Here is a 26,832-nt window from a genome sequence, read left to right on the forward strand (position 1 = left end):
CTAATTCCAGTGCTCTCCATGTTTCTAACATTCATACTTCATGCCTGAGATAATCTTCATCAAGGATTTCCCTCGTCAGGAAAAAGCCACTTCAACACTTTTTAACAATGGATGTGTTAGGCTTTTACAGTTTTCTTTAGTTCCTTAAGTAAGGACAATATATGTAGCATTAAGGAAGAAAGTACAAGCAAGGACAAATTATTCCTGGATAAATCGTCAGCTAATGTAAAACAGCATAACTTTAAAGCTAGAGAAAGTGTTAGGCCAACAATGACCCAAGAGGAAAGAATCTACTTCACAATTAAGTAAGGTTCATGGTATGTATGTATCCATGCACATCTACTGCCCTTTAAATTAAATTTAAATTTTTCTTAAAGAGTGAACGTTACAATGCTTCTAATAAACGAAAGGAGATTTATTTTCAGGCCAACATAGGCAAGAATGAGCAAGGAAATGAAGTTATGGCAACACAAGCCATGTATGCCAATACACAGGTATCAAGACCACACGTATCAGGTGTTATACAGTCAAAAAACATAGAAGTAAAAAACATCCATCTCCCTTGTCAATAGATAATGCTTATCTGACCAAAAATTAAAAAAAAAAAAGGGTATCAAAAAGCAAAAAAGCACTGAGCAATGACAGTTCTCCTCAATTTTGTGATATCACCCAACAGTGAAGCCCTTCCTGAACTTCTCTGGCTCAGACTTGTCATTCTCCCAGTCATGCTTGCAACTTCCACTGCATCTCTATTTTCACAATTTCAGCTAAAAAGAGAAGTTGTTCTTGGATTTGTCCTCAAAAACTCAACCACAAGAATTTCTCACACACTTTCCTTTCCAAAATTGCTCTTCTATTTTAATTTTTAATAATTACAGGCTAGAAGTGTTAAATATTTTGGGCAAAAAGCTATTGATTTTTTAATGTTGCTTTATGATATGCCTAGAAATGTTAGTGTGTATATTAGATTCCATGAAACATACTTTGTTTAAGATTTCAGAGCAATTATAGTGGCAATAAATTTAAATATTAAGAAGATAATTAATAGTCTCGTCAAGAACCATTCTCGCAACACACAGTGTTCCCCATAACAATAACATTCCTGCTACTTTATGAGCTGAAAATACCAATCTTCAGAGCACTGAAGAAAGGCTAGAAAGCATTAACCATCAGCTACACCACAAGACACAAATCTTTGCTTCAGTCTGGAACAGATTAGGAAGTAACTGTGCAATGTAACAGGAGGAGCAAGACCAACAAGGAGCAAGACCAACAAGGAGCAAGCTGGGTGACTCGGGGCTGGGGACTGTGCAGGAGGAGGTGGCAACACATCATCTTCAAGCACAGCAGTCTGTGATCAGCACAGCACTGCTACCATCACTGGAGAAGGAGGCAGCATTTACTAGGGATGTTGCAAATGTATTTATTCACTAAGACGGGAAATCAGAAGACACTATATCTCATCCCACTGGTAGCAGCCCCTCATCAACATAGTAGAAGTGACAGAGGTTTTGCAGGCACAAACAGAAAGAAAGGTGACATGAAATAAAAATTTTATCTTTGTATTTTTAGCAAATAAACATTAACTAATTTTTCACTCCATCAATTTGTATTCACTGAAGAAGCAAACATCACTGAGAACAGTAACTTAGACCAGGTACAGAGATTAACTTATTTAGCTGCCTTCAAAATGGAAGGCATTTCATCCATTTAACTCTTTCTAAGAAAAACTACTTAGAATTTTTCTTACAATGGAGATGGAAAGAGCATCTTTAATATTTTTCAGATGCAAAGCATGACTTTCTACAATCCCTTTCCTCAGTGAAGAATTAATACTACATACTTCCACACTTTCACCTTTGAGGACAGTACAAGAACAACTTAGTGATTTAGATGTGCTTTGTCTCAAGAGAGCAACATCCTCTTACAGTACATGAAGCGCATCCATCATGCTCAATGCAGGGGTTTCATGCTCTCAGCAAGGAAGACTAAATCTATTGTTTAGGCTGGAAACAAGAAGATAAGGCAAATCTGTGGAGTTAGTAGGAATAACGGAATGTTCTTCCTCCTGATAACCTCTCCTGTTCCCCATCTGGATGCATACATGGTCCAGCAAAATGTTCCTTTGCTGTAAGGAAAGACTCCCCTAGTCCTGCCTTCATCAGGCAGCACGTTCACCCTTCTTTTTCTTGTCCAAAAGACTGCAATATCCACAATGGAGATGTGACAAGTTTAAACTCCACACAAAGGAAGCAGATTTATGGAAGCGAGGCAGAATGACTGCCTTTGCAAGTATGAGGGTTTGTCCAATTAATTAACTATTCTATATTGCCAGTTTTGTGGATAATTAAAATGTAGAATAAAAATAAAACAGAAAATGCATTTGTAATATTTCTGGTTCTATTTAGGCCTGGGGTACTTAGAGCAGGTTTTATTGACCTCACATTAATGGCTAACCAGACAGACCAAAACACAAGGGGGCAAGGGAAATATTCCTGTTATTTTTTACGCTAGAAAATTAACTCAACTGTACATGAAGGCAAGTTTCTACTGCAGCATTCAGCGTCTTGAAAATGAAGTAAATGTTGCAGTAAATTTATCGAGAGTTTTTATTTCCATGATGGACCTTACAACCTTTTGCAGACCACTTGCTGTGGCATGTCAGGCTTGTCCCAGCACCTCACCCACTGCAAGAGCAAAAGTGCAACTATCACATACATCAGATGCAGACCTGGCTATCAAAAATTAATTTGCATTGACATTCATGAGCTGCAGACAGAGACCCTCCTAATACATCCAGGAATCCTCTGAAAAGTCTAGTGGATTGTGTCTGCTGCCTGAAACAAGAGGGATATCACGTTTGCAAATGGTTTCTTGATCCTCTTGCTCTAATGCATAAAGCACTTTCCCTAGAAACTCTGGAGTTAAGATGGAAAAGGACCACCATGCTTCCTAAATTAGAACAAATCCATGAATTCATGGTTAGGAGAGGAGAACCTGGTCCTTTTGAGCATGAATATGGAACAATTCAATAAAAACACATCCCTTAGCCTTAAGTTTTTTGAAGCCACCTTTTACAGAATGAGGAATTCCCTCTTTGTTTGATCTGAAGAGAGAGAAGAAAGGATGCTATTAAGGTTTTTTTTCATGTGTTTTCCAAGATCATGGAAGAAGAAGTAAATACAAGTAAAACGCCTAGCCAAGATCAAACCAAATGTTTTCATTTTGCAAAATCCAAATGAGAAATCCATCAGCGCTGATGAAAAATTTCTATACAAGTCAGCTTTTCTCAGCATCACTGATAAAAATAAAAAATTACTAATAAAATATGACTGATATGAATATCCACTTAATGTATGTGGACACAATCTGGTGCCCAAATTGATTCAGTAGCTCCATAGTACACTAGGCAAGGGACCTATCCCTGGATTCTCAGGTTTAAAATTCATGTATTTCTGTAAAAATGGTAGTTTAAGTCTAAACTTGAAATGATGTCTTCAACACATAACATTTCCCTTTGAAAAGTACATTTTTCATGGTGTGCTATTCTCACCAATTTCAGTGATTTCCAGGTAAGGCAGGGGGAAATATGGAAAATACAATCAGATAAATAACAAACATTTAGTCTATGGATAAAATATTTAACATAGGGCATGCTTCTTCAGGATCTCACTCTGGTTTTGCTGGATTTATAAAACTACCCTCCCACTTACACAACAATTCTGGATAATTGTAGAACTGTTTATGCCTGTAGCAGAATGCATATGGGACTGCACAGGGATATTTGTCCACCACAAGAGTGGCCTTTCCAGACTGGTCTCTACCTATTGGCAAGCCATAAAATTTGAAGACAGCTTATTAAACAAAAAAAGAACAGATCTGAAAGCTTAAACAACATGTACAATCATTTTCTATCTTAATCTTTGCCTGTGTCAGGTAGAAATGCTTAAAGTTGCAAAGCTGTTTAGTTGCAGAGATGACTAAGCCAGAAAATCATATTGCCCTGAAGAGACAAACTCAGTTTTGGACCACTATTTCAGCTGCTTACTATCCAGGAGGGGCAAAATTGAGTCTATTTTTGAAATGTTGGGGTTTCATATCAAGGTAAATAAATGGCATTTTTTCCTGTCTACATTTTCTTGCCAGCTCATTAGCACAGCCCAAATTCCATTACTGATCATTCAACCCACTGTGGTTAGTGTTTTGACAAAATTCTCTGTTATTGTAACAGCTTAAATACCAATATATAGGCACTAAAATTTAAGGATTAAGTTCAAAGGGTAAAAAATTGAGAAAAATAAATAGATGCACAAAATGCAGAAAATCCAAAAGTAGCAAGATATGGACACTAAAACACTATGGATGACTCATTCAGGGATAGATAGCCCCTGCATGAAATCATACTTTACTTTTAATAAAACCTCCACCTTTCTTGCGTGTCAATTGGAAAACAACATGAAGAGCTCCAGCACAACATGGGAAAAGCTTCCCTGGGTCTATCCTTGGACTTTTTCATGCTAGAGGGACAATATACTTTAATCAACCTCAAAATTTCTTGGAATGTATGTGGTCAACAACATTTTCCTTACTCTTACCAGCTTTCCAGGCTGCCTGGTATAAACAAGTGACCTGTTAGTCATTTCTTTTAGAGTTGCTGTGAATGGCTCAAGCTTTGGGAATGGCAGGAACAATTCTGAATAATTACAAACAACTTGGTAAAAATAAAGACAGGGACTCTGTGACTACACACATGGTATTTTCTTCACACACCACAATAATTTGTTTAAAACTGTTACATTAAGATAATATGTAAAGATAGTTCAGCAGGTCTCTTACTCTGAGAAAATTAATTTTTAGCAAGCGCATTCCTTAAATTTCAGAAGTTACATGGGTTATATTCTTCAAGAAGATAGCTGATGGTTTCTGTATAAAGAAAGGAAAAGCCTTATAGGCTCTTAGATGTTTCTACTGAAAAGGGATTGAGCAAATAATAATAATTTTCTTGTTAGTGTAAAAAAAATTTTCTTTTGTATTTAGATTCAAACAATTTAAGTAGCTCATTTTCCATCAGTGCTCCCACTGGTTTAAACAGGATAAATGAGAGTACTGCTGAAAATTACAAAAATAAAAGTATTGATATCTGACCCAGTATTTTTCATATTGGGAAGCCAATATCTATAGCAATACCTGCAAGCTGAATCATGAGCCAACTTGGTCACCTTCTATGAAGTCTTTTCACTTCCAAAATAGAGCAATCAGACACAAAATTACAGTTCTATTGGTGAGAGATTACAGGCTAAAAAGACAATTCAGTATTCTTGCTCCTTCCTCCAAATAGCCAAGTAAAAAATACAGGGGGCTGTATTTGTGGGTTGAGATGCAACATCTCAATTTGGGGACACCACAATCATGAGTATAAATCTGGCTTGTGGAAAGATCTCTGTTTGGTGTCCTCCTAAGTGTTAAGGACAGACCAACAGCCTGGTGAGCTGGATTCTCTTGTCAGGAGTCTCAAACGGGGGGAAGCGCACAGGGCTGCGGATTTTAATGGCAGCATTTACGTTTCACGTCGGGAGGGGGGATCCTCTGGAGCTCTCTGAAGGTGAGAAAAGAGGAAACCTTGTGAAATGAAACTGAGGGCTCTATGAAATCAAGGTCACAGTGTTAGTTAGCAATTTAATAATAACTGTGATCAACTTTGATTGAAAGTTGACGACTGCAATCCCACTTAATAGCCAGAGAGAAAACTGTTTCTGTAAGAGTTCAACTGAAATCACAGGATGAATGGCCAAGAAGTAGAAAGCAAATATTACTAACATAAAATGTGTTAGCTGAATTGCTTATTTCCATGTGGATGAGGCTTTTCTGTTATAAAGGGATATTTATCTGTCTCTGCATTGAATGGGACACATGTAAACACCCCAGGAAAGTTGGATATCCAGAGTGGTTTTGATTCCAAGTACTAGAGGCATGCTGGCACTTGGAACTAGTCTGGAGTTAACATATAATGAAAGCAAATGTTTACAAAATCATTTCCAATCACTACATTAAATATGGTTTCCCATTTTGAGGAATTTAATTAAATAGAATTAAAATAAATTAAAAATCTAAGTGATCATTTCCAATTCTCATCTGATTAAGAAAAAAACACAAAAGTTTTATTAAGAAAGATTTATTTAAATCCAAGGCTTGAGAATGACTGCTATGAGCTATTGAGAGAACATCATTTGTTAAGTCTCAGCAAATTATGCTAGTGGGAGGGCAAATGGCAAATAATGAAATAAAGCTTCAAGTCTTTTGCTCAGCATTTACTCTGATAAAACTTATACTGATTTCACTGCCGAAGTATAGGCTGAATACAATCTCTAAAGGGCTTGTATTCCATCTTTTATACAGTTCTAAAAACTTCAAGAAGAATCAATACAACAGTAAGATCTAAGCCAAGAAATATTATGTTAAATTGAGAATGAAAAAAAAAATTAAAAAGGAAAATAACTTTAGATCAAAGGTTTGAAAATGAGATGTCCTAATAATCAAGAACATATAATTTAAGTATGGTCTTATGAAGAGGTCACTGCAAAACCAGCTGTCTGTTTGGAAGGCATGGGCAGGGACATTTTGTTTTATGTAAAATACATTATATTTATACTATATTGCTTAATTTCAACAATCCCTTTCTACTCAGGTGTTGGAGCAAACCAGGTGAACCAACATTGGGTACACAGATTTCAGAAGGTTACAATTTTTCAGCTTTTTGATTCAAACCTTTCTCTTTACAAATGAGCAGTGATTTGAAACACGTTGGCAGGCACTTTGCTCCATTCCACGACAGAAAAACACCCCAAAATTTTTAAATACAATGACAGATCACTTCTATATGGCAATCAACTCACCCACAAATGATATTCATAAACTCATGTGCTTTTGTAAGAGTTAGATGCTAAGGATTTCCTTAATTATCCAAATACCATCTGTCCTAACTCCCTGTGTTTATGTTTGGTAATAAATCACAACAATATTGCGACTTTATGCCCTGCACTTTGGTTAAATGCTCATATTAAGGAAAAAGCAATGGACAGCCATTTACAAAATGATTATTTAGACTTACATTTTCATCTAAACTGAAACTAAAGAAGCATTGTGATCAGTCCCAGCTGATCAGCACTGTTTACCTCTTGGGTAAATAAGGACATGTATTTTTTGATGCATGCTTATCAGAAGTTGCCAAATAAAACAAGGACTGTGTGGCTTGGATATTCCAGACCACTTTGTATATATCCAACTTCCCCCTATTAGGTCATATTAATTGTCCAACTTATAACTAGGTCTATTGTAAATAGAAAAATAAAATTTGTCTTTATGTTTCTAGCAATATTGAATGCACATGAAAATCCTCCTCTGTATATAGTTACATGACATGTAGTACATGCTTTATGTCCCCTTTTAGCTTTTGCAGAGGAATGCATGCAGGAAACCAGCCTGCTGCATAGAGTACTTGCATTTCTTTAAGGTAAACACTGATGAAACATTTGGAAGATTGAAATAAAAACAAGAAATTTATGAGACATAAAGGTATCACATAAAATTGCTGTGAATTACAATAACATTGGCTGAATCCCAGAACAGATAATCCTTATAAACATGCAAGAATGTTGTAAACTGTATATGAATGTCAGTGATACAGTACATTAGGAGATTCATATTACACTTGGTGCTGTGTAAGTCTCAGTCCCTGGGTTTTTCATGGCCTCAAAGATTAAAATAAATATATGTAGTATCTTTCCTTCCTCCATGAAGATATTTTATGTACACAGTTTTATTATGCTGAACAAAGATACCAAAGTCTGTTTTCTCTTGAGCTGTCAAAGTACAAAAGAAATGCAAAAAGTCCTTGCACAGATGTAGTAAAGTGCTGGATTTTATCTTTTGGCAGGTGCTCAATATGCAGCCCACATAATCACATGTTAATGACTGGAGTGTGTTAATCAGCATGCATACCTGATTCCTTCTTGCCCAAGGAAAAAAAAAATTAACAATTTAGAACGTGTTAATGCTTCTACTTTTGAAAAAATTCATGTCAATATACAGAAGTGAATTAAAAAGTTTTCAGAAATTGCTTCATAAAAATAGGAAATGTTAAAATAGGAGAAAGGAATAAAATTACTACAGATTTAGATGAACATAAACCACAAGTCTTTTGCGAAGAACTCAGGTGATGATTAATTCTGTTTAAACACAGTTCACCCTAGAATATAGGGAAAGGTTTAAAATAGACTGTGCATTTGGAAAAGAAAAATTACAATGTCAAAATGAAAATAAAACAAAACAAGCATGCCAACAAGAACAATTATTTGATTCTTCTTCAAATAAAGTTCAATTTTATATTTCACCACCTCCACTAAACACATTATCCCACACACTTCTAGGGAATTGTTTTATTGTTTTTAATATGAAATGTTAACATCTTTTTATGCTAAAGATAGTAAAACAAAGTCCTTGATATTTCAAACCTTTAGACATGTGCTTAACATTATAGTTGCTGGTAGTTCTAATAAAGTAAAGTTAAGCACATACATGAATGCCTTCTGAATCAGAACAACATGCTTAAAAATAATTAATTCTATCTTTTCTGCAATATATTTTTCAGAGGTGTTTATTTTATGGATATATAAAATACCATATCCTCAGCTTTTACACACCCTTTAATTTCAGCCAAAACTTCGTACCCATGCAATTATGTATGTAGGTATTTATCTCTTTAGTTAGATAAAAATTCTAATGCACTACCTGGCTTGCAGAAATAATATCACAAGCAGAGTAGAATTGCTTTCGATGATCACAAAACTCAGATTTGTACATGTAAATAACAGCTGCATGAGCAATTTAGCAGAAACAGAATTGCCAGAGTTTAGGGCATTTATGTTTGATGCATTTTATATGTTCATATTCAGCCCATAAAGGAACCAAAAATAAAATTTCAAAACATGTAATTGTATCTATAACTTTCAAGAATTTGAAGCCATGAATTTATATAACAACAAATTCACAGTGTTTAGCATGTGTAAATGTTTTTCAATGATCTTCCCTAAACACCTGAGTTTATTTTCCTTAAAGGGAAGAACCTTCAACATGAGCAGTTAATAACATGGAGCAGGAGGCGGGGGGGAAGCAACAGGATTGTGCCTGTTTTATGTAGAGACAGAAGCACCAAAATATTAAGAGCTTTAGGATACCACCTATTTCTGCCTTTCTGGTGGCAGTAGCTTTGCTAAAGCTATATAAAATAAAATGTGATACTTGGTAATAAAATTATTTTAAAAGGAACAAATACATGTGATATGAAAAGATCTTCAATTTCTCTGCTGCACACATAAATCTGCTCTCAGTACTGCTGAGATGTACATGCAGCCACAGTGGAAAGGTAGGAAGCCTTTCACTCCTTTGGCAAGAAGTCAACAAATGATAGAGTCTTGACGTAATTATGAACTATCTGTCAATGCTGCCATTTGAGATAAAATCCAATGAGATACAATTAGTTTCTAAATCCAAGGGATCTCTGAATGATGTTACAAAATGTACAGGGAAACACAACATATATTTGGAGACAATTAATTTAATTTGTGTGTCTGTGTTTGGTTTCCCTCGGTCCAGGGAAATAACACCCATCTTTGAGACTGAGTTTGCTGCAGGGGTTCCCTGTGAGAGTCCCTCCCATCCAAATAACAGCAGAGCATAAAAGATTTGCCTGCCCTCATCCAGTGCATGCGCACACTGTCTCACTAACTCCCGCTGCCAGCTGCCCTGGAGTCCTGGGCAGGGGGAACAGCAGTGGGAAAAGGGTCCAGCGACCACCTACAAGTGATCCCCACAGTGCTTGTGAGCTCCTCACAACCCTGCTTGTTACACTAGGATTGGGGGTGGGAAGAGAATTTACCTCTCTGTGGATTAGTTACTGGTGGGAGCAGATGAGAAACTGTGCCTTTTGGAGAAAGGGTCCACATTTCTTTAGATTAAAGCTGCTAAAATTTATTGTTCATGAGTCCCAAGTCTAGCCTTAATAGCATGGGAATACACCACCCCATTCCTCAAAGAAGGTAAAGTCACTTCTCCATCTAAATTTGTGTTTTCTTGTTGGCCCTGCTTTCTCCTGATACTTCACAGCAAAAATAAAAAAAACATTGTAATTTACCTCATGGGCTGTGTGGGACTCTGTATGAAGATGGGGGCCATTCCTGGTCCCACAGTGAGTAAACATATTAATATTTTCCATTTCTTTGCATGCTGGTCACTAAATATATTACTGGGATACAACAACTCAATTACTATTAAATTTAGCAAAATTAAATATTTTTGGCCTTTCCCGCTCAACCTCTCTGTTGCCTTAACAGAGACAAATTTTGGATGCAATCTAAAAATTTGACTATTTTCATGCCTGCTTCTCACTGTCTCGTTGGACAAGGCACAATACTTTCACCATTATCTTAGTACCACTTTGTCCTCTTCCCTACAGTTTACCACAACTAATAGATATGGCCTTAGCCTGAAATAGGTTTTATTGTCTAGTAGGGCTACAATCAGCAATAAATACCCAGAGATCCAGGTGTTTTACACTAAGTTACAGTTAGAAAGATAAGTATAATCTTTTCAGCTCAGTAATATGAATTTACAGAAATCTTTGGGTTGCTTTATCTTCCCCACACTGTAACATCAAATTGGCTGGTGAAATGATACTGGCAGTATAAGTCATTACAGGTCTGACGTTACAGTTGTTACACATTGCTGAATCTGTCAAATGAAAAGGGAGCACAAAGGGAATTTCCAAATGCAGCTGCTATTTCCCATTTGTTAAATCCTTTTATTACACCATATAAGTACACAGCTGGGAAATACTATAGAGTAGGAGTTAAAACAAAATATTTTGGCTTCCAGACATTCAGAATACACAAAGGACTCAGTGGAAAGCAATGCCTGATATCAAAAGGGAGTGAAAGTTTGAAAACATTTCTAGCCAGTGTGGTTTTTTTCTGATAATGAACAATGTCGTTTAAAGGTATCTTACATTACCGAAAGTGCTGCATGCCATAAATGTTGGGTAGAAATGCAATTTTTTTTCACTAAAATTGCCCTCCTACAGTATCTTTTCTAAACTTGAGATCTGTACAGCCCTCGTAGCAAATTATGATGCATACTGTGGGCTCTTTCAAATTCCAGTCAACTCCTTAGTAGTTTTAAGGACAGAAAGGATGCAGGATTGTGCTCTTAATTAGATACCAGATAAAAGAGAAATTTTTCCTCCCCATATGTCGACACAGCATTCTTTGAATTTACTATCTTTTAAGCAGACAACACACATTATTGATGCATTTTAATGACAGCACTACTGTCTTTACTTTCAAAGTAAATTCTATGAACAGGTGCTTCTTCAAATCTGCCTCTAAAGGATCCGTCTGGGAAAGGTCAGAAAGTGCTTACCTTCTGGGAATTTGGGTTTATTAAGCAAAAAAGTGGCCACTGCCACAACACCTATCTCAGAATTGCCCAACCCACCTTCTGGAATCTGTCTTTCTGGAAAGAAACATCTCTCCTCCCTCTAAGGAGTATGAACAAGTTTTCATCAGGATAGTTGCAGGTCTCTCTAAATTCTTTCTTAACAATATAAATGCCTGCTTGACTAAGATACTTCAGAGAAACTCTCTGCAATTAATATAGGCTTAAATGTTTGTTCATAAAGAACATATTTAAGTGAGGAAAAAAAATCATGAAAAATCAAACAAGGTACTTAAATTAGAGTCCCTCAAGGAGAAAAAAAATTTCCCTACTTCACTGTTGTGATCTCACAAGCTATCTAAGTCACCAAACTGTATATACACCTGGACCTTGCTCTGTACATTTAGAACTCTTTTAATTGCAACCAAAAAACATGTCTTAGTCTTCACTGGTAGCCAAGCCTTGTAAATTAGACCCAGCTTTGAGCTGGGAAGAAAAAGAGATCCATTTGGTTTAGCTGAGAGCTTGTGAAATAAGTCTGACATATATCCACCACCAGATTTAAGCCCAGGGACTTGTGGAAACTGCTAATGATTTTCAGGACATTCATCTACATGGAATATTTACTGGAAAAAGGAGATAGGAAAACCAGAGTGCTAAGTCCCTCAAGCAAAGTTTATGCACCTGTTCTGCAACATGAGAGGCTGTGCAGTGATTCGTGCCTGTCCAGAGGTACAGCGAGTGTTGACATGACAGTGCAGCATGAGGAAAGGAAACAGAGATTGCTCTCTCTCACTGGGACTGCAAACCCCTCCAGAGCAATGTGAGCACAAATGATCACACTGTACAAGGGCCAACCATTTCACCTCACTTCAGGTCCAAGGAACAGGCTGAACCAAAAAAAAAAAAAAAAAGCTGCATGGAAGGACTGCTGGAATCTAGGAGTTCCTTTCTCTCTAGGACACAGAGTAATTTTATCTATGATACTGGTGTCCTAATATCAAAATTCCAAGAGTGCACCTGCCTCTCTGAGTGAATGGAGAAGTAGCTGATGAATTCACAGATTAACTTTTTCCATCAACAAACTGGATCAGTCCTTTCTAGTCTGCATGCAGCTTGTCCTCCTGATAACACAGAAGTTTAAATTATTCTAATGTCCTTATTGCATAACTTGGGCAAAAGAGTGACTCTCAGTCCAAAATTCTGAATATAAGCCATAAATACATCTTACAACCTACCTTTCCAAATCACTAATCTATAATCATTTTTCTTTAAAAGTGATTTTGCAGTGGAAGTTTTGCCTTCTTCATGACAGTCACCCAAATACATAAGAATATTTAACGCCTGACAGAAAGTTCTGCACTGGGTTAAATTGTGCATTACAGATTAGATAGCATTTTTCTGGTTTGGTTTGATCTCTTGAATCATTTGGATTTTAGGAGGAAAAAACCAACATTATATTTTAACAAAACAAATGCTATTATTAAACTAACTCCAGACATGACAATAGGTACGAAGAACTGTGGTATCTCTGCTGATTAATCCATTAGAATTATTGCATCTAGTCAAATTTGAAATAAGTCCATTATTGTTAGTGGTGCTAAAAAAATCTGCAATTGTGCTTAACATTATTAAAATCTGCTGATTAGTACAGGAAAAAAAAAGTTTTGCTGAAAAAAATCTGATCATAGGTATTTAATAGAAATTGAGAAATTTTATGAAAATGCAAATTATTCTTTTTAAGCTGTCTGAATTTAAGGTTTTTGAAAGTCATTTTCCAGAGAGTCTGGAATTATGATGTTCTAAATTTACAGAACACTTGGCTGCTCCACATACCTTAATTCTGTTTCTGAGGAACACATGTAAGGAAAATAAATTTACTAAGATGCTCTGTCCATTCAGCCTTCATTCAGCCTGCCCATTTATTGCAGAGTTTTGGGGATTCAGAGACAGAGCTACAACCACTATATAAATTACATTTAGGCTGCTGAAGAGAATAGGGATAATAATTCTGATCATATCCAACATCACCTGTGTATAAGTGGTGATCTAGCTACTCATAAGCACCTTTCCCCTCCACAAAAATTTGTAATTTCCTAAAAGCACGGTAGGATGTTTGTGTCACCTAAAATGCCAGTTTCTTTTGTGTCACATAAAATGCCAGCTTCTTTGTTGCTACGTAAAGATATAATATTCTAAATTGGTAGGTCCTATTTCTGAAAGATGAGTAAAAAAAAATACATTAAAGTTTCTTCCTTCAGCACAACACTTTGCAGATGACAAACAGTTGTGAGCTACATCCTCCTGTCAGAAATTAATGCTTGAATATATGAGCTAGAAAGGTTATGACATAAATCAAGGTATGAATGAAAACATGATAAATAGATGCATTTCCTTTCAGAAGGTGAACTCATCAAATGACCTCATTCAAATAGACCTGTATACTTAAGTAAATTATACAATTGTAATTTACAATTACACCACACAATGTTGATCTACTGCTGACGTTTTAGCATTTAAAAAGCTTTACACCTGCACACGTCTTCCCAAAGGGCAGTGAGCAATCTCTTACAGCACTAAATTTGGAAAGCCCCTGTGGGGACAGCCAAACTCACCATTCTGTGTTGGGCTGAGATTACTCCATCCCACTCGGGGTCCTGCTGGATGGTGGTGACCAGGGTGGGGAGCTCCTCGGAGTGAGGTTTGTTGTGCATGACATTGTGTAGAGGCAGATGAGGGGCCGCGTGCTGGTCGCTGTTGCCCTCTTCCTTGTCTCGTGGTGCTAAGTCCTGGGTCATTGTTTCCTCTCCATCAGCTGCACATGCAAATGGAGAGGTAGCCTGCTTGGAAGACATTCTTCTGCGAGACAAGAGAAGGAGACAAAAAGAAAACATTGGTGTTCAGTGACAAAAAAAAAAAAAATCAAGCTCAGAACAGTCCTCTAAGTGCATCACACCTGCCTAGAACAGTAACAAATTAATCACCTGCAGTCAACAGAATTTTTATTCTAAAAAGCACAAGCTTGAGGATCTGGACCCAGAACACTGAGGAAAAGTACTCCTTGATGCCAAGACAAGGTCAGGGTTAAGTTATATGGCATCATTCTATACATTAAGACTTGTCAAACAATATAATTTTCTCCAGCCATAAGAAAATAGTGATTTTATTGGTATATTCATGCTGATTCTGTATGAGTTCAATTCTTTAAACTCTTACTCCCATGAGCAACCTGAAGCTTACAAGCAAACCTTTAAAGGAGAGAGCTCATCATGCTTACCTGACCTCATTCCTTGCAAGCAGAAGTTGCTTTCTACATATATGAGATAAATTTTAAATCCATTTAAAATTCTGCTAAATGAGTCCTTTTGCTGTTTGTTTAAAGCTATACTGCTTTTAGACAGTTTAAAATTTTGCCCCGTTTTACCTTTCAGAAAGTGCTTTGAGAAGCTCATGTGAAAAGTATTCTAAACCTAAAAGGTTTGTTAAATGGATGGATAATACCTTAGCAACATTTTACAGTTCAAACTAAAAACCTAAAATAATTATGTTTCTTTTCATATTAGACATGAAGTACAGGATATAGCTCAACAAAATACTTTGAATTACTTAAAAGTGCAAGGAATAAATGCACTGATTTATGTTAAATGCCTTTTCCTAATAATGGCCTCTTACTACCATCTCATATGCAAACACAGCTTTCGCCACAGTTTCTGCACTTAGATGAAAATATTACTGACTTGAACTCAAAATCTGAAAACACTGTCATTTAAAATTTCTAGTAAGATTAACTGCAACTGTTAAAACAATCATTAATAAACCTGAAAAGGGACAGCTAAAATATATTAGTTATTTTCCCAGGTCTTAGTAACTACAGAATATCCTTGACACCAAAATTGCTGAGAAACTAAGGAATAAGATCTTCACCTTAATTGCTTTCTAACAATAATTGATTTCATACCATTTCTTTAAAAATGCACAAATCAGTTAACATAGGAAACCACATGAGCATTTTTCAAATTAGCAAATCATTAACTTGCTAGTACTGTTTCTACAGACAAATAAATACTGATTAAAGGGTCTGGAAATCTGAGACTAACAGTTAAATTTAAAAATCTGTCACATGCTTTCATGAATATTACAGTGAAGGAAATATCAAGTGCAAAGAAAAATAATTAAGTTAATTCCAATTTAAACAGTAGTTTTTATGTAGCAGCCTGTGTTTCACATAGGATTTAACAGCTAATGCTAAATTTCTCACAAGTAATGAGGGAGTTCAGATTTAGTATCCTACAGTGAAAAAAAAATTAATATAGGATCAACTAATCTAATTATGTACAGTTCAATATGAAAGTATTACAAGCTTTGAAGTGCTCTGAAACATATTAAAACACTGATACCTATTTAGAATAACTATTCTGTAAATAGAGATAATCCTGCCTCTTAAACTCGATACTGGTGGGGGAAAAAAAGGTTTGTGTTTCCTTTAGGGAAGCCTAAGTGTAAGTGGGAGTCTAACATGAGTGCTGCCAATAAGCAGAACCGAGGAATTTAAACCGTGCGTTGCATTCTTCCTATGCTAAAGAATTTGTGTTGATGCTACAGAGAACATGCCAAGAGTTCAGCAACCAGCATTATCGTGTGCACTTCAAAAGGTTCTGGCTCATAATTGCTATGATCCAAGATAAAATAAAAGGTTGCTTTCCCTTTTCTCATTAAAGTAGTCACGTTAATGCAATCACTCACATGAAAATATAAGTCATGCTCTGCGTAATTTTAAAACCCGACATGAAAACCGAAAGTCACAATAAAGGTTTTTCCTTTCTTTCACCTTCTCAACAGATCTCATTCCTGTTTCATACTGAACGAGCTCCTGTGTAAAGCAAGAGCTATGGCTGTTTCTTCACCATAAATTAATCATGACACAAAACTAGAAATGAAAATGTCTCTTAAGAATAATTTCAACTACAAACTGCACCAATGAATAATACTGCACAATCCTAATTAAACACAACTCTGCAGCTGCAAAAATAGGCTGAATCTGTCCAAAGCTATGAGTTGGCTTTAAAGGCTGGTTTGTTAGGGACTGTTTTCTTAAGGAAGGCTGGGCCCTCAGTCTTAATCAGCCAATAAATTATTTCCTGCAATTACATTAAATAGAAAATTATCTTCAAATTGGGAATGTTAATTGAAAATCAAAATTCAGACTGAAGTTTAGAAATTACATGCTGAATATAATTAGTCTAGAAAGGCTTCACCTCTATTTCATAAACAGGCTTTTGGTGTTTCCCCAAGTGACCATTCAGCAAAGCTATCTACTGGTAATGCACTGTAAGGGAAGCATTTTTTTCCTTGACATGTACACTAACACACCTTAGTCTTATTTGTGATGTTTTAAACACAATTCAATAAAAATCTCCATTCAATTGCTGTGAAGTTGATTACATAAAGGGACTTTGTTAATATTAAAAATAAAATTATAAAAAGTCCCATTGACTAATAATCTCAAGCCATGCCCAGCAACTTCTTTCTGTACTGGAGCAAGAGAACAGACCAAGGGTAGGATTCAAGCGCTTCCTAGCTCCACCCACCACTTCTCCCCACTGCTGCATTATGGACAGACACCTTCCATGCTGCACTTTAATCAGTCACCTATAGTCTTGGAGCCTGGAAGGGAAGACAGGCTCAGGCAGGCCTCCCAGGCACTTGCTTTTCTCATGGCATAATTTTTAGGGGTGTGTTTCACTTCTATTTTCTCCAAAGCTTTGTTAAAACAACTAGATTTAACGGTAACTTTTTGGTTGTTAGATTAAAAACATTGGGTTTAAAGGGACAGATGTGTAGGGACCTGTTAGATTAAGCTCTCCACATTCTTTTGCCAGCACAATCATTAAATCAGTGAATATACTTCATTTTTACATGGCTTTCTGAGGGTGTCCAGTTATGCCTGGGTTTGCAATCAGGAAAGCAGAGCAAATTTAAACTCTGCAGATGGGTGTTATCCAGCCATTTGGGAGAATTCTGAACACGTGATTCCATCAGGTCAAAAGGCAGAGTTCAGTCAATAACTCCAAGGTCTCATTCAATTCCAGTGGAGAAGACTCTGGCCCAGTTGAGTAGTTTATGTTTATGATAAAATTAAGCTGTAGAGCAGCGTGTTGTGTTAAAATATTTCAATGTTAAAATATGAGCATGAATAGCAGTCAAATTTTAAGCCATAACAACTTCCCAATTTTATATTTAAAATATTCAAAATGCATTTGCTAAAATCCCTGCTGAGAGGAGAAAAAAAAATCAATATTCATAATAAATAAGGCTTGTAAAACATATCAGAAATTTACTAATTTCCATTATAATTTTTTTTCTGCTATTATCAATTAAACTCACTGGAATGATTTAAAAAAAAAAAAAGTTTCTGATAAAAAATATCTCCCTAGTTATAACCCCTGCAAACAGGGGTTTATAATGGAAGTGCTGACACAACCCTAACTACAGCAGCGCAAATGGTGCCGCTATAATACACAAAATCAAGTTCTATTATTCTAAACTATCCTCGCTCGGGGGGTTTTCTTTACTGTGCTCCCAGACAAACTGCTGAAGCATGAAAAATTTAAATGCAATCAAGTGGGTCCAATTCTACTTTACTAGAACAAGTGTCTACAGTGGTACAATCTTAAAAGAAGATGCAACAGATTTGTTTGCTGCTTTTCTTTCTTTTTTCTTTTTTAGCTGTTTATTTATAATACTGTGCAGTGGAGATAAAATAAGAGAGGAAATTACACTCACATTATATCAGTATATTGATTACACAGCACACAATCAGAAAGAAAACTACATTGTGAAATTGTTGCTTTGGTTAAATTGACAGATTAGCTGAACACAGCAATCACTAAAGGTGGAAAATATATCTAATGGGTATGAGAAAAGGTTGAAAAAGAACCTAATTAACTGAAGTCCTATCACCTACTCAAGTCTGAGAATTTAAAAAATCTTGATCCATATTTTCCAACTCTAGAATAAATTCTACCTCATTTTGAATTTATCAAAAGGTCAGTAAACCTGAAGGATTGGACCCCAACTTCAGTCAGCCTCAGGTAGAAAAGCTAAAATTGAACTGCTACAGGTTTTTTTACCTACAAAAACACAATCCCAAACAGCTTCACTTGCTATAGATATGACCTGATTTTTTATTTGTAACCAGAGAAGAAATTCTGTCTGCCCTAAAGAAGACAGCCAGTCAGATTGACAAAACGATGGTTTTTCTTTTTTCCTACATGCAGTGTGTTATACCTTTGGTAAATGCAAATGTTAATACTTTTTTTTTTTGCCTAAGGTTTTCCTCAAATTCTTCAAAAAAATCATACCCTCTTTTTCAAAACAATTAGCTGGTAGTCCTGACATGAAAGGTTTCCAAAGCCTGAAAAATCTTCCATCCCTGTTGACTGCTCAAATGATTAAATGTTACAGTAGAAATTAAGGCAAGACGTGGAGTTTCAGCTGCCAGACATTTCAGAATCAAGCCACAAAGTATAACAACAGATAACAACAATGCAATGGCCCAGACACTGTTCCAAAAACATATAAACTGAGCAATAACAACAGATATATGACAAAGCAGACTTATAGTTGGCTGGGGACTCTCGCTTCTGCTCTGCTCCACCCTCACAAAGCATTCATAAACCTAGAGGCATGTCTACACTGCAGCCACATAAATGACTGCTTTGTAATGCTCAGATATCCAAACTAATTTTAAACAAGCTTGCTTCTGATAGCTCTCCAACTACAGTAGCGGGGTGCTCAGATGGACTAATTCATCCTGCTTTAGTGACTGCAGCAGAGACATAACCCAGGTCTACAGCTCCAACAGTAGATTGGAATCAGATTAGATTAGAAATATATTCGCTTACAGAGCTTTTATGAACAGTCTCCATTCCTTTTCCCCAAAGTGCCAGATTAAAGTACTTAAGTGCATGATTAACTGTAAGTATGCAAGCAGTCCACTAATTTCAAATTGGACTACTCAGTTTCAAAAAGTTAAGCACATGTCTAAGTGCTTTGGTGACTCCAGAACTAAATAAATTAAAAGAAACCATTTTTAGAGGTACTCATAACCTTTTAAGCATTTCCTTCTAAACTTTTATGCTAACCTGGTGTTCATAACTAAAAAAAAAAAAAAACAAAAGAATCAGCCACAGCATCTTATCCCTTCCCAGGTTTTAAAATGGGCATACTCCTCTCATAATTTTAAACATTGTTACAGGACCCTCCCTCAAAAATCATCACTTAACTTTGGGGTATATTAGATGCATTATAGCTCAGATAGACTTAAAGAAAAATGAATGTGTTCTAGCAATAGCCAAAATATTTTGCAGTTCTGCCCTGTAAAATAATGTTGTGTAGACAGAACCCAGCAACGTAACTCACTGTAAAGCTAATGCTGTAATCTTTATGCCATTTTAGAATAAACAGCTATTTCCTAAAATTATGAAATCTTGAAAATCTTTTCTCTCTTTTCAAGGAGAATTAGTAGCACAATTGAACAGTCAGTAAAAGATTTTGTACTCCTGGGGCCCCACACCTCAACATAAATCCCTCTGCACAAAGCCCGAATAGCTCAAGAAGGCTGCAATGGGAGAGAATCTGTTTCTGTTCCTGGCTCTGAGTCACAGCAAGGCCTCAGGCCAATCAACTCAACTCCCTCAAGCTCTTCCTTGGCTTCATTTTGCAGGAATTCTACATGAATTAGTTACATATAGATCATAAACAGCATTGCAAGATTAGAGAGTTTATGGTAATCGCAGGAACCACCTTGGAAATAAAAGGGCGGGAGGGGGAGTGGAAGCAAATGTGATTCAAGAAATGACAGCTAAAATGTTAACTGAGCACCCAAATCTCTGGCTGAAATAAGCATCAAGCTAAGCAATACACCCACGGCTTCCAAGATACACACTCAGCTATTCTTGCATTTGTTTTTCCAATCCAGGCAAATTACCCTTCTGCTAATAGATATGAATCCAAATCACAAAGTTTGACTTCAGATTCAGACTTCCTCAAAGCTCAGAGGGAAGAACTTTTATGGTATGTCTTCTCCTTTGAAAAAAAAAATAACATGAGGGAAAAAAAAAACCTGCATTTGGAATTTTTTGGAAAGCCATTTTCTTATGTTCTGCCATTAGAGTGACCTCCCCAGCCATGCAGTCATGCTGAACTACTAGGATTAGTGAATGAGCTCTTATCTCTTTACCTAGTTCTTGAAAGCATCAAAATGGACACACCAAAACAGCCTCACAACCCCTCTGGACTTTTCACTGAAAATTCAAAATGTCTGTTTGGATTCACAAATGCCAAAATCACAACCTATCTTTTTAGCAAGCTAAATACTCTGTTCTCTTTATCCCCTACCAGAAGCTTTCACTGAAAATGCCTAAGGTGAACAAACCCGCATGGAACACAGTAAAAGAGCAGTGAAAGAATAGTCACTTGGCACCTGGGATGTGCTCATCTTCAGTCACAGTAGTTAATATTTTCTATAGTTTATATTTAGCTGACAATATTGCTGTCACATTATTTAAACAGCTTGAGACTGTTCTTTGGACTGGAGCTCATATGCCCTGGAATGCTTTGACTCATGAATTGTTTCTCCTGATAATGTTACATCACGTAACCACCTCTGTTTAATTGGTTGGTATTAGCTTCTCAGTGATGGCTGCCTTTAAAGTCCTATGACTGGGCCATGTGTCTCTGGATATCCAATTTCTTACTGTTGGAAAAAGAAAAAAAAAAAGGCAGTACTGACTTCCAGCTATCTTTACCAATAATTATGGGAACAAGAGTGAGCGTGCCAAGAATTTATCCATCAGCAACTTATTAGGATTTGTTTTTCTAGGCAGCAAGTAAGAGAAAATATTATATAAATAAAAGCAATCCTTAACAATAACATTAGAAAACAATGCTTGCTATAAATAACCACTAATCCACATATTTTTATGGATCAGAATTACTTGTTTATCTGAATGATTATAGAAATGGTTTTGATAAATAATGCCTAAAAACACTAAAATAGGAAAAACTTATTTTAGCATGTTTAGACTTTGAGACTTTACACAGAAGCAAAAATACCTTTTTTTTCTCCCTTAAAAAGACAGTTAAGAAATTGTTCTAATAACTGAAAATTTTCCTGATCACACTTAGACCTGGTGGGCACAAGTTCCTGAAAGGTTCATTAAATCCTTTCAAGATTCCACTAGAAACATGCTCCAATGCTAAGATACAGTATTCTCATATTATTTCCCTCCTATGATACATTTTCAGGAGTTGCCTAAAATTCCATGTGATGAGTTAAACAGTTAATTTTCAATCCTACAGGTGTGAAAAGTCACATGCCATCTCTCTGCATTTCAGAACAGAAATATCAATACAGCCAGACTTGTTTCCCCCCCCTCCCATTTCCTACTCCCTCCTTTCCATATTTTTAGTTCTCAGCTCTAAGTCAAGCCAAACAGCTCAGCAGACAGAGAAATGAAGTATCAGTTTCAGGCTCACCTGTAGCCTGTTGCACTAAAGCACCAAATTAGAACCTCCATGTAGCACAAAACAATGGCTCTGCAGCTCAGTTACAGATTTTTCCTTTTAATAAAAACCTTACACTACCAGCCTAAAAACATTTCTAGCAGGCAAAACATTTCTGATTCAGTAGAGGTTATGCAAGCATCAAAGCACTTAAATACAGGTGCCAAACCACATTGCCAGGAGCCCTTAGTATTGTGAAGTACTGTTACCTGACAGCTCAGTGAATATAAAATTGCCTGTTTCTCCAACTGAAGACAATCAAATTGTCACCTTCCATTGTAATAACACACAACTTGAGATCAGCAAAGTGCCAACACAATTACCAGGAAGAAACAAAATGTAACAAAAATATCAGATCTAAAATTCTCTAAAGGGTAAACACTTCCATCTGGCTATTCACACACGCACAAAAAAAAGAAATATGAGAGATTCAGATGAGAGATTTTATTCTCACTATCAAATATCCTAGTTAATTTAGCAATAAGATTTATTTGTAAAATAGAAAAAACGGCAAAAGGAGGTGATTCATGAAACATTAAAAATAAACACAGGTCAGAACTGTGCTGGCATTTTACTTGTGCACATTTAAAGTACTGCAAGGGTCAGCAGAGCTGCTGCTAGGGACGAGCATACATATCTGCATTGTTGTTATTATAAACTCATATATGTGAGGTTTCATAAAAAATTAATTCTAACTGGCACACAGCGTACTTTGGCACAAGCTACACATGACGTGCCACTTTTATTTGTTTATTTAAATGACTTCACTCTAAGAACTGAAAATGAAGTTTGAACTGCAGTCTGTCTCAGAACTGGGACTTTCAGGATATTAAAAACTGAGGAAAACCTTTGAAGGAGGTAATCTGAATACATGAAAAATAGCATTTTCACCATATATTTCTTGAGGTTATTCAGCAAGTGGCCTACATATTCAGGAGTGAAATTTGCATTTTGGTGATGCAGAGATCTAATAACTAGAAATTGTTTTATATCTACAGTAGCTCTGGGCATCCTATAAACTACAAAAGAGTGTCTTAGGTAGGATATATATATGGAAAACTATTTTCATCTAGTTCACAGAAATGAAACAAAACTTAAACCCTTCTTGAAAAATTTGCACTGTAGGGTGATATAATGGATTATCTCTCCTGTGTTGACATTCCATTCACTACTAACACACACAAAGTTCCTGTGCATTTCTGGATGAAAATGCACATCACCTTCACATACTCTGTAAGGTTTCCCCAGCTATGGGCAAGTCAGAAGAGAAAAGAGCAGAGCTAAGACTCAGTCTTTGACATCAGCCTTTCTCTGAAGGACTGTTAAGGAATGGCAGTAATGGTCAAGGAGCTTTTTTCCCACCCTGCACAGCTGCACCAGAGCGAGATATAACTCTAGCCCTTCGGCAAAAGCAGGTACAAGGACTACTTAAACACATTGTTAGCCTTGCAGAAAAGGATGAGATGCAGCTCCACAAATCCAACCAGGAATTCCTGCTGTGCCTTGTATCAGGCGCCTCATCCACAGGAGCTCAGGTGCAACACAGAAAAGCTGGATTCTCCAACTGCAGCCTGCTCCCAGGCTTTGGCCTTTGATGGTTGCTCTTGTGCACTGCACCCAGTCACACAACAGCACCAGCAGGAACAGAGGAAGAAAGGAAGGTAGCAAAAACCCAAAACTATTTTAAAGGCCCAAGTACTTTGATCAGATAAAACATAACTAGACACAATGCCCATTTTTGTGCAACTTTGGAAAGTTCTGGTTTTAGTTCACGGTCCTTACAATCAGGCTTTTAGAAGGCAGCATTGTCCACAATATTGCTTCGTTTTGAACTAAGGTCTATACAATACGATCATTACCTGTGGGCACAATGGGAACCCCAAAATGTGTTCATAGACCCCTGCAGGAGCCACCACATTCACCAGAGAGCTGCAACTATACTGGGAGAAAGAAGCATTCTGTTCAGAAAAAGATCACATGCCTAGGAAATCTACTCAGGAAATATTTGAGAAATACCCTTATTTGGTGGGCAGTGTGGCCAAGAACAAGGGTGGTAACATCTCTCTTATTCTCCCAAACTCTCCACTGCTCGGGCTGCTTTTCTTTTTATTTTAATTACCTTCACTACAAAAACATGAAGAAAAAAGATAAATAATTACAACACTCTAAGAAATCAAATAAAGTACAACAAAACATTTTCTCCTCTATTAATTAAGGTAATCAGCTGCTATTAAGTGCAAACAATTTAAAGTTCAATTTATTGAGACTTTGAACCTCCTATCCTTTCACCAGCTCCACAGGTGAAATATCTGCCAATTTTAACTGACTTTAAAAAAAGCCTGAAATAATAAGACATTGTTATTCAAAGTCTTAGCATGACATACTTAACATCAAATATTTTAGCTGTTATTTAGTTTAATACTAACCAGATTCCCAAATAAAGCTCTGTATTTCTTAAGGAATTCACTAAGGTATCTAAGGACTAGGCACTAAAAAGAATCAGAGAACATTAAAAAGCAATCATCACAGGAGAAACTTACACCACTTCACTATTCAGCTTGAAGAGATCAAGCAGCAGCAGTCCCTGCATGCAGCACTCTGAAACTGCATCAGTTGCAAAGCAAACTACAAACTCTCCCTGCCCTTTGGTTTCAGTTCTGTAACGCACCACAAAATTGTTAAAAAGAAATAATCTGCAGTAATTGAGGACCCTCCACTATCCCACTTTCACGGAAGGTTATAGAATACAGAATCTGCTCTCTGAGAAGGAAACATGCATATCAAAATCAATCATAAGGGTAAAGGTGAAGAGTGCTCAGGCTCGGAATTGGTCCACATTTCTGAGTGTTCAAAGTTCAGTGTCAGTAATTTTAAATGTGTTAAAGAACATAATGAAGAACAACTATCAGAGTACAAAAGAAAACACAAGCCAGCACACAAACCAAAGGCTCAGATGAAGTTGTTTCCAAACAATTAGAAAGTAAACAGACCAATGGTCTAAAATGCAGACTTTAAAATATTGTCAGTGATTTTAAATATTTTTTACCATTATCTTGCCCATCCAGTTAGATCCCCGGCAAGTGATTTTAGCTAAAAGGGTGAGATACCCTTTTATAACTTGTGATGCAGCATGTTTACCATTGAAATATACGGCGCCTTATTGTGGTTTTCATCTCTGACCCATTTTTTCCTATATATTAAGGATAAAACACACGATCTGCCTTTGTAAGGGAGTCTTGTCTTTTCAAACAGTGTCACTTTTTTTTGCTCAGGGCTGTATTTTGTAACCGTTCCCCACTTATGTTTATTGGTAATAATTTATACTAGACAAATAAACGGTGCATAATATGTGCAGACTATTACTTCAAAACTCAGATTTGAACAGTTTCGTTTTCTCACGGACATTTCTGGAGGGCTCTGTTAACAATTTCAAAGGCAGTGCCATACAGAACATGATACATACATAACATACACACAGATTTGCAGGCAGGTTTAGTTGGTACAGCTATCCTCACTACCATGAACCATAAACGAGACAATCCATTGCCTGTGGTTCTAACCAAAATATGTATAGAGCTGAAAAGAAATGTATCTTTTAATCTAGGAATTATGACACAGACACAGAATCCTTACAGATTTTTGAGAATGGGTCAGATCCTCAGACGCTGTAAATCAGAGCAGTTGTATTGAGGTTAACTCAATCCTATTTATTCATCAAAAAATATATCCTTAACTTTTCCTGGCATTGAAGATTTATGTTGGGTCTTTTTGCAGTATGGAATTTCTGTGTTTTCCATGAAAAACTGACTACCAGTATTAGCAGGAATCATATGACATGATAATATTCCTCCAAACACTCATCGCAGAGAAATGCAAAAAATAGTAAGGTAGATTGGGAATAGCGGCAGCCTGTATCCATTGCTGTCAGTATTTTTAAAGTGTATTCCTCTTGAGCTGATTCAAAATAACAAGACCTCTTCACTTACACAGACAAGCACTTTCAAAAAAAAACCCAAAAAATTACTTCTCCAACTGGCATAAGAGCTTATAGCAGATCATAATTTGGGGAGGAATCGAACACAAACTACTGAAACAAAAATAATTTATGTTTTAATTTGAACATGAATTCTTAGGCTGCTACTTGGCAAAGCACTGCAGTCCAGCAGCTCCTGTGGAGCAAGGTCATGAAAGAGACGGGGATCATCTAAATACGTAAGACCCCCAGTGCAGCAGGCACAAATTCTCACTAATTATTTGAGGTCACTTCAGTGCCCAGCACACAACCACTCTGGCAGCCTCCCCATGGCATTAGCACCATGCAGAGCAGGGCTGAGGTGACAGGACCAGGACAGGTGCCCATCAGCCCATCAGGAGGCACACATTTGGGCAGACAAAAATAAAGTGTGAAAGGGGAGATAGCAAAGACCCTTTTGGTTTCTTTCTGCTGTATCATTTTTGGTCATTGAGGTTTTGGAAGCTGATTCAGGCAGGGAAAAGCCCTACCTGGGCAGAACCTGGAGCTCACAGAGAGGCAGAGGGCCACCCTAGAAGGAGGCAGGTTTGGGGTGAGCCCATCTTTTCAGCAGAGGGTCAACCTCCAAGGGAAGGAACTTCTACAAAGAGGTTCTTCTTACACTGAGACTGTACCCTGGTTGTTTTTTCATAGAAGGTAATGAAGCAGTCTAATATTTGGCAATCAGCACAACTTCTCATGTTCCAGAAATCTCAAAATATCTTCACCTTTACTAAGCAACTCTCTCAACACTCTTGCTTTTACAA

At 36.7% G+C, this 26,832-nt stretch overlaps 1 protein-coding gene across 8 annotated transcripts in view; it reads right to left on the bottom strand.

The window, feature by feature from the left end:
* Positions 1-26,832, bottom strand: part of SOX6 (SRY-box transcription factor 6) — a 370,303-nt gene that overhangs the window by 214,818 nt on the left and 128,653 nt on the right. For 7 of the 8 annotated variants that reach the window (XM_030950420.1, XM_030950421.1, XM_030950419.1 and 4 more), the window contains one exon: positions 14,103-14,346. In XM_030950420.1, coding sequence (XP_030806280.1) covers positions 14,103-14,342 — 240 coding nt within the window. In that variant the 5' untranslated portion in view covers positions 14,343-14,346. The remainder of the gene's footprint in view (positions 1-14,102; positions 14,347-26,832) is intronic. The other variant, XM_030950423.1, reaches the window with a different exon arrangement.

Source organism: Camarhynchus parvulus, chromosome 5 (genome assembly GCF_901933205.1).
Source record: "Camarhynchus parvulus chromosome 5, STF_HiC, whole genome shotgun sequence".
In the NCBI taxonomy this organism is placed as follows: Eukaryota; Metazoa; Chordata; class Aves; order Passeriformes; family Thraupidae; genus Camarhynchus; species Camarhynchus parvulus.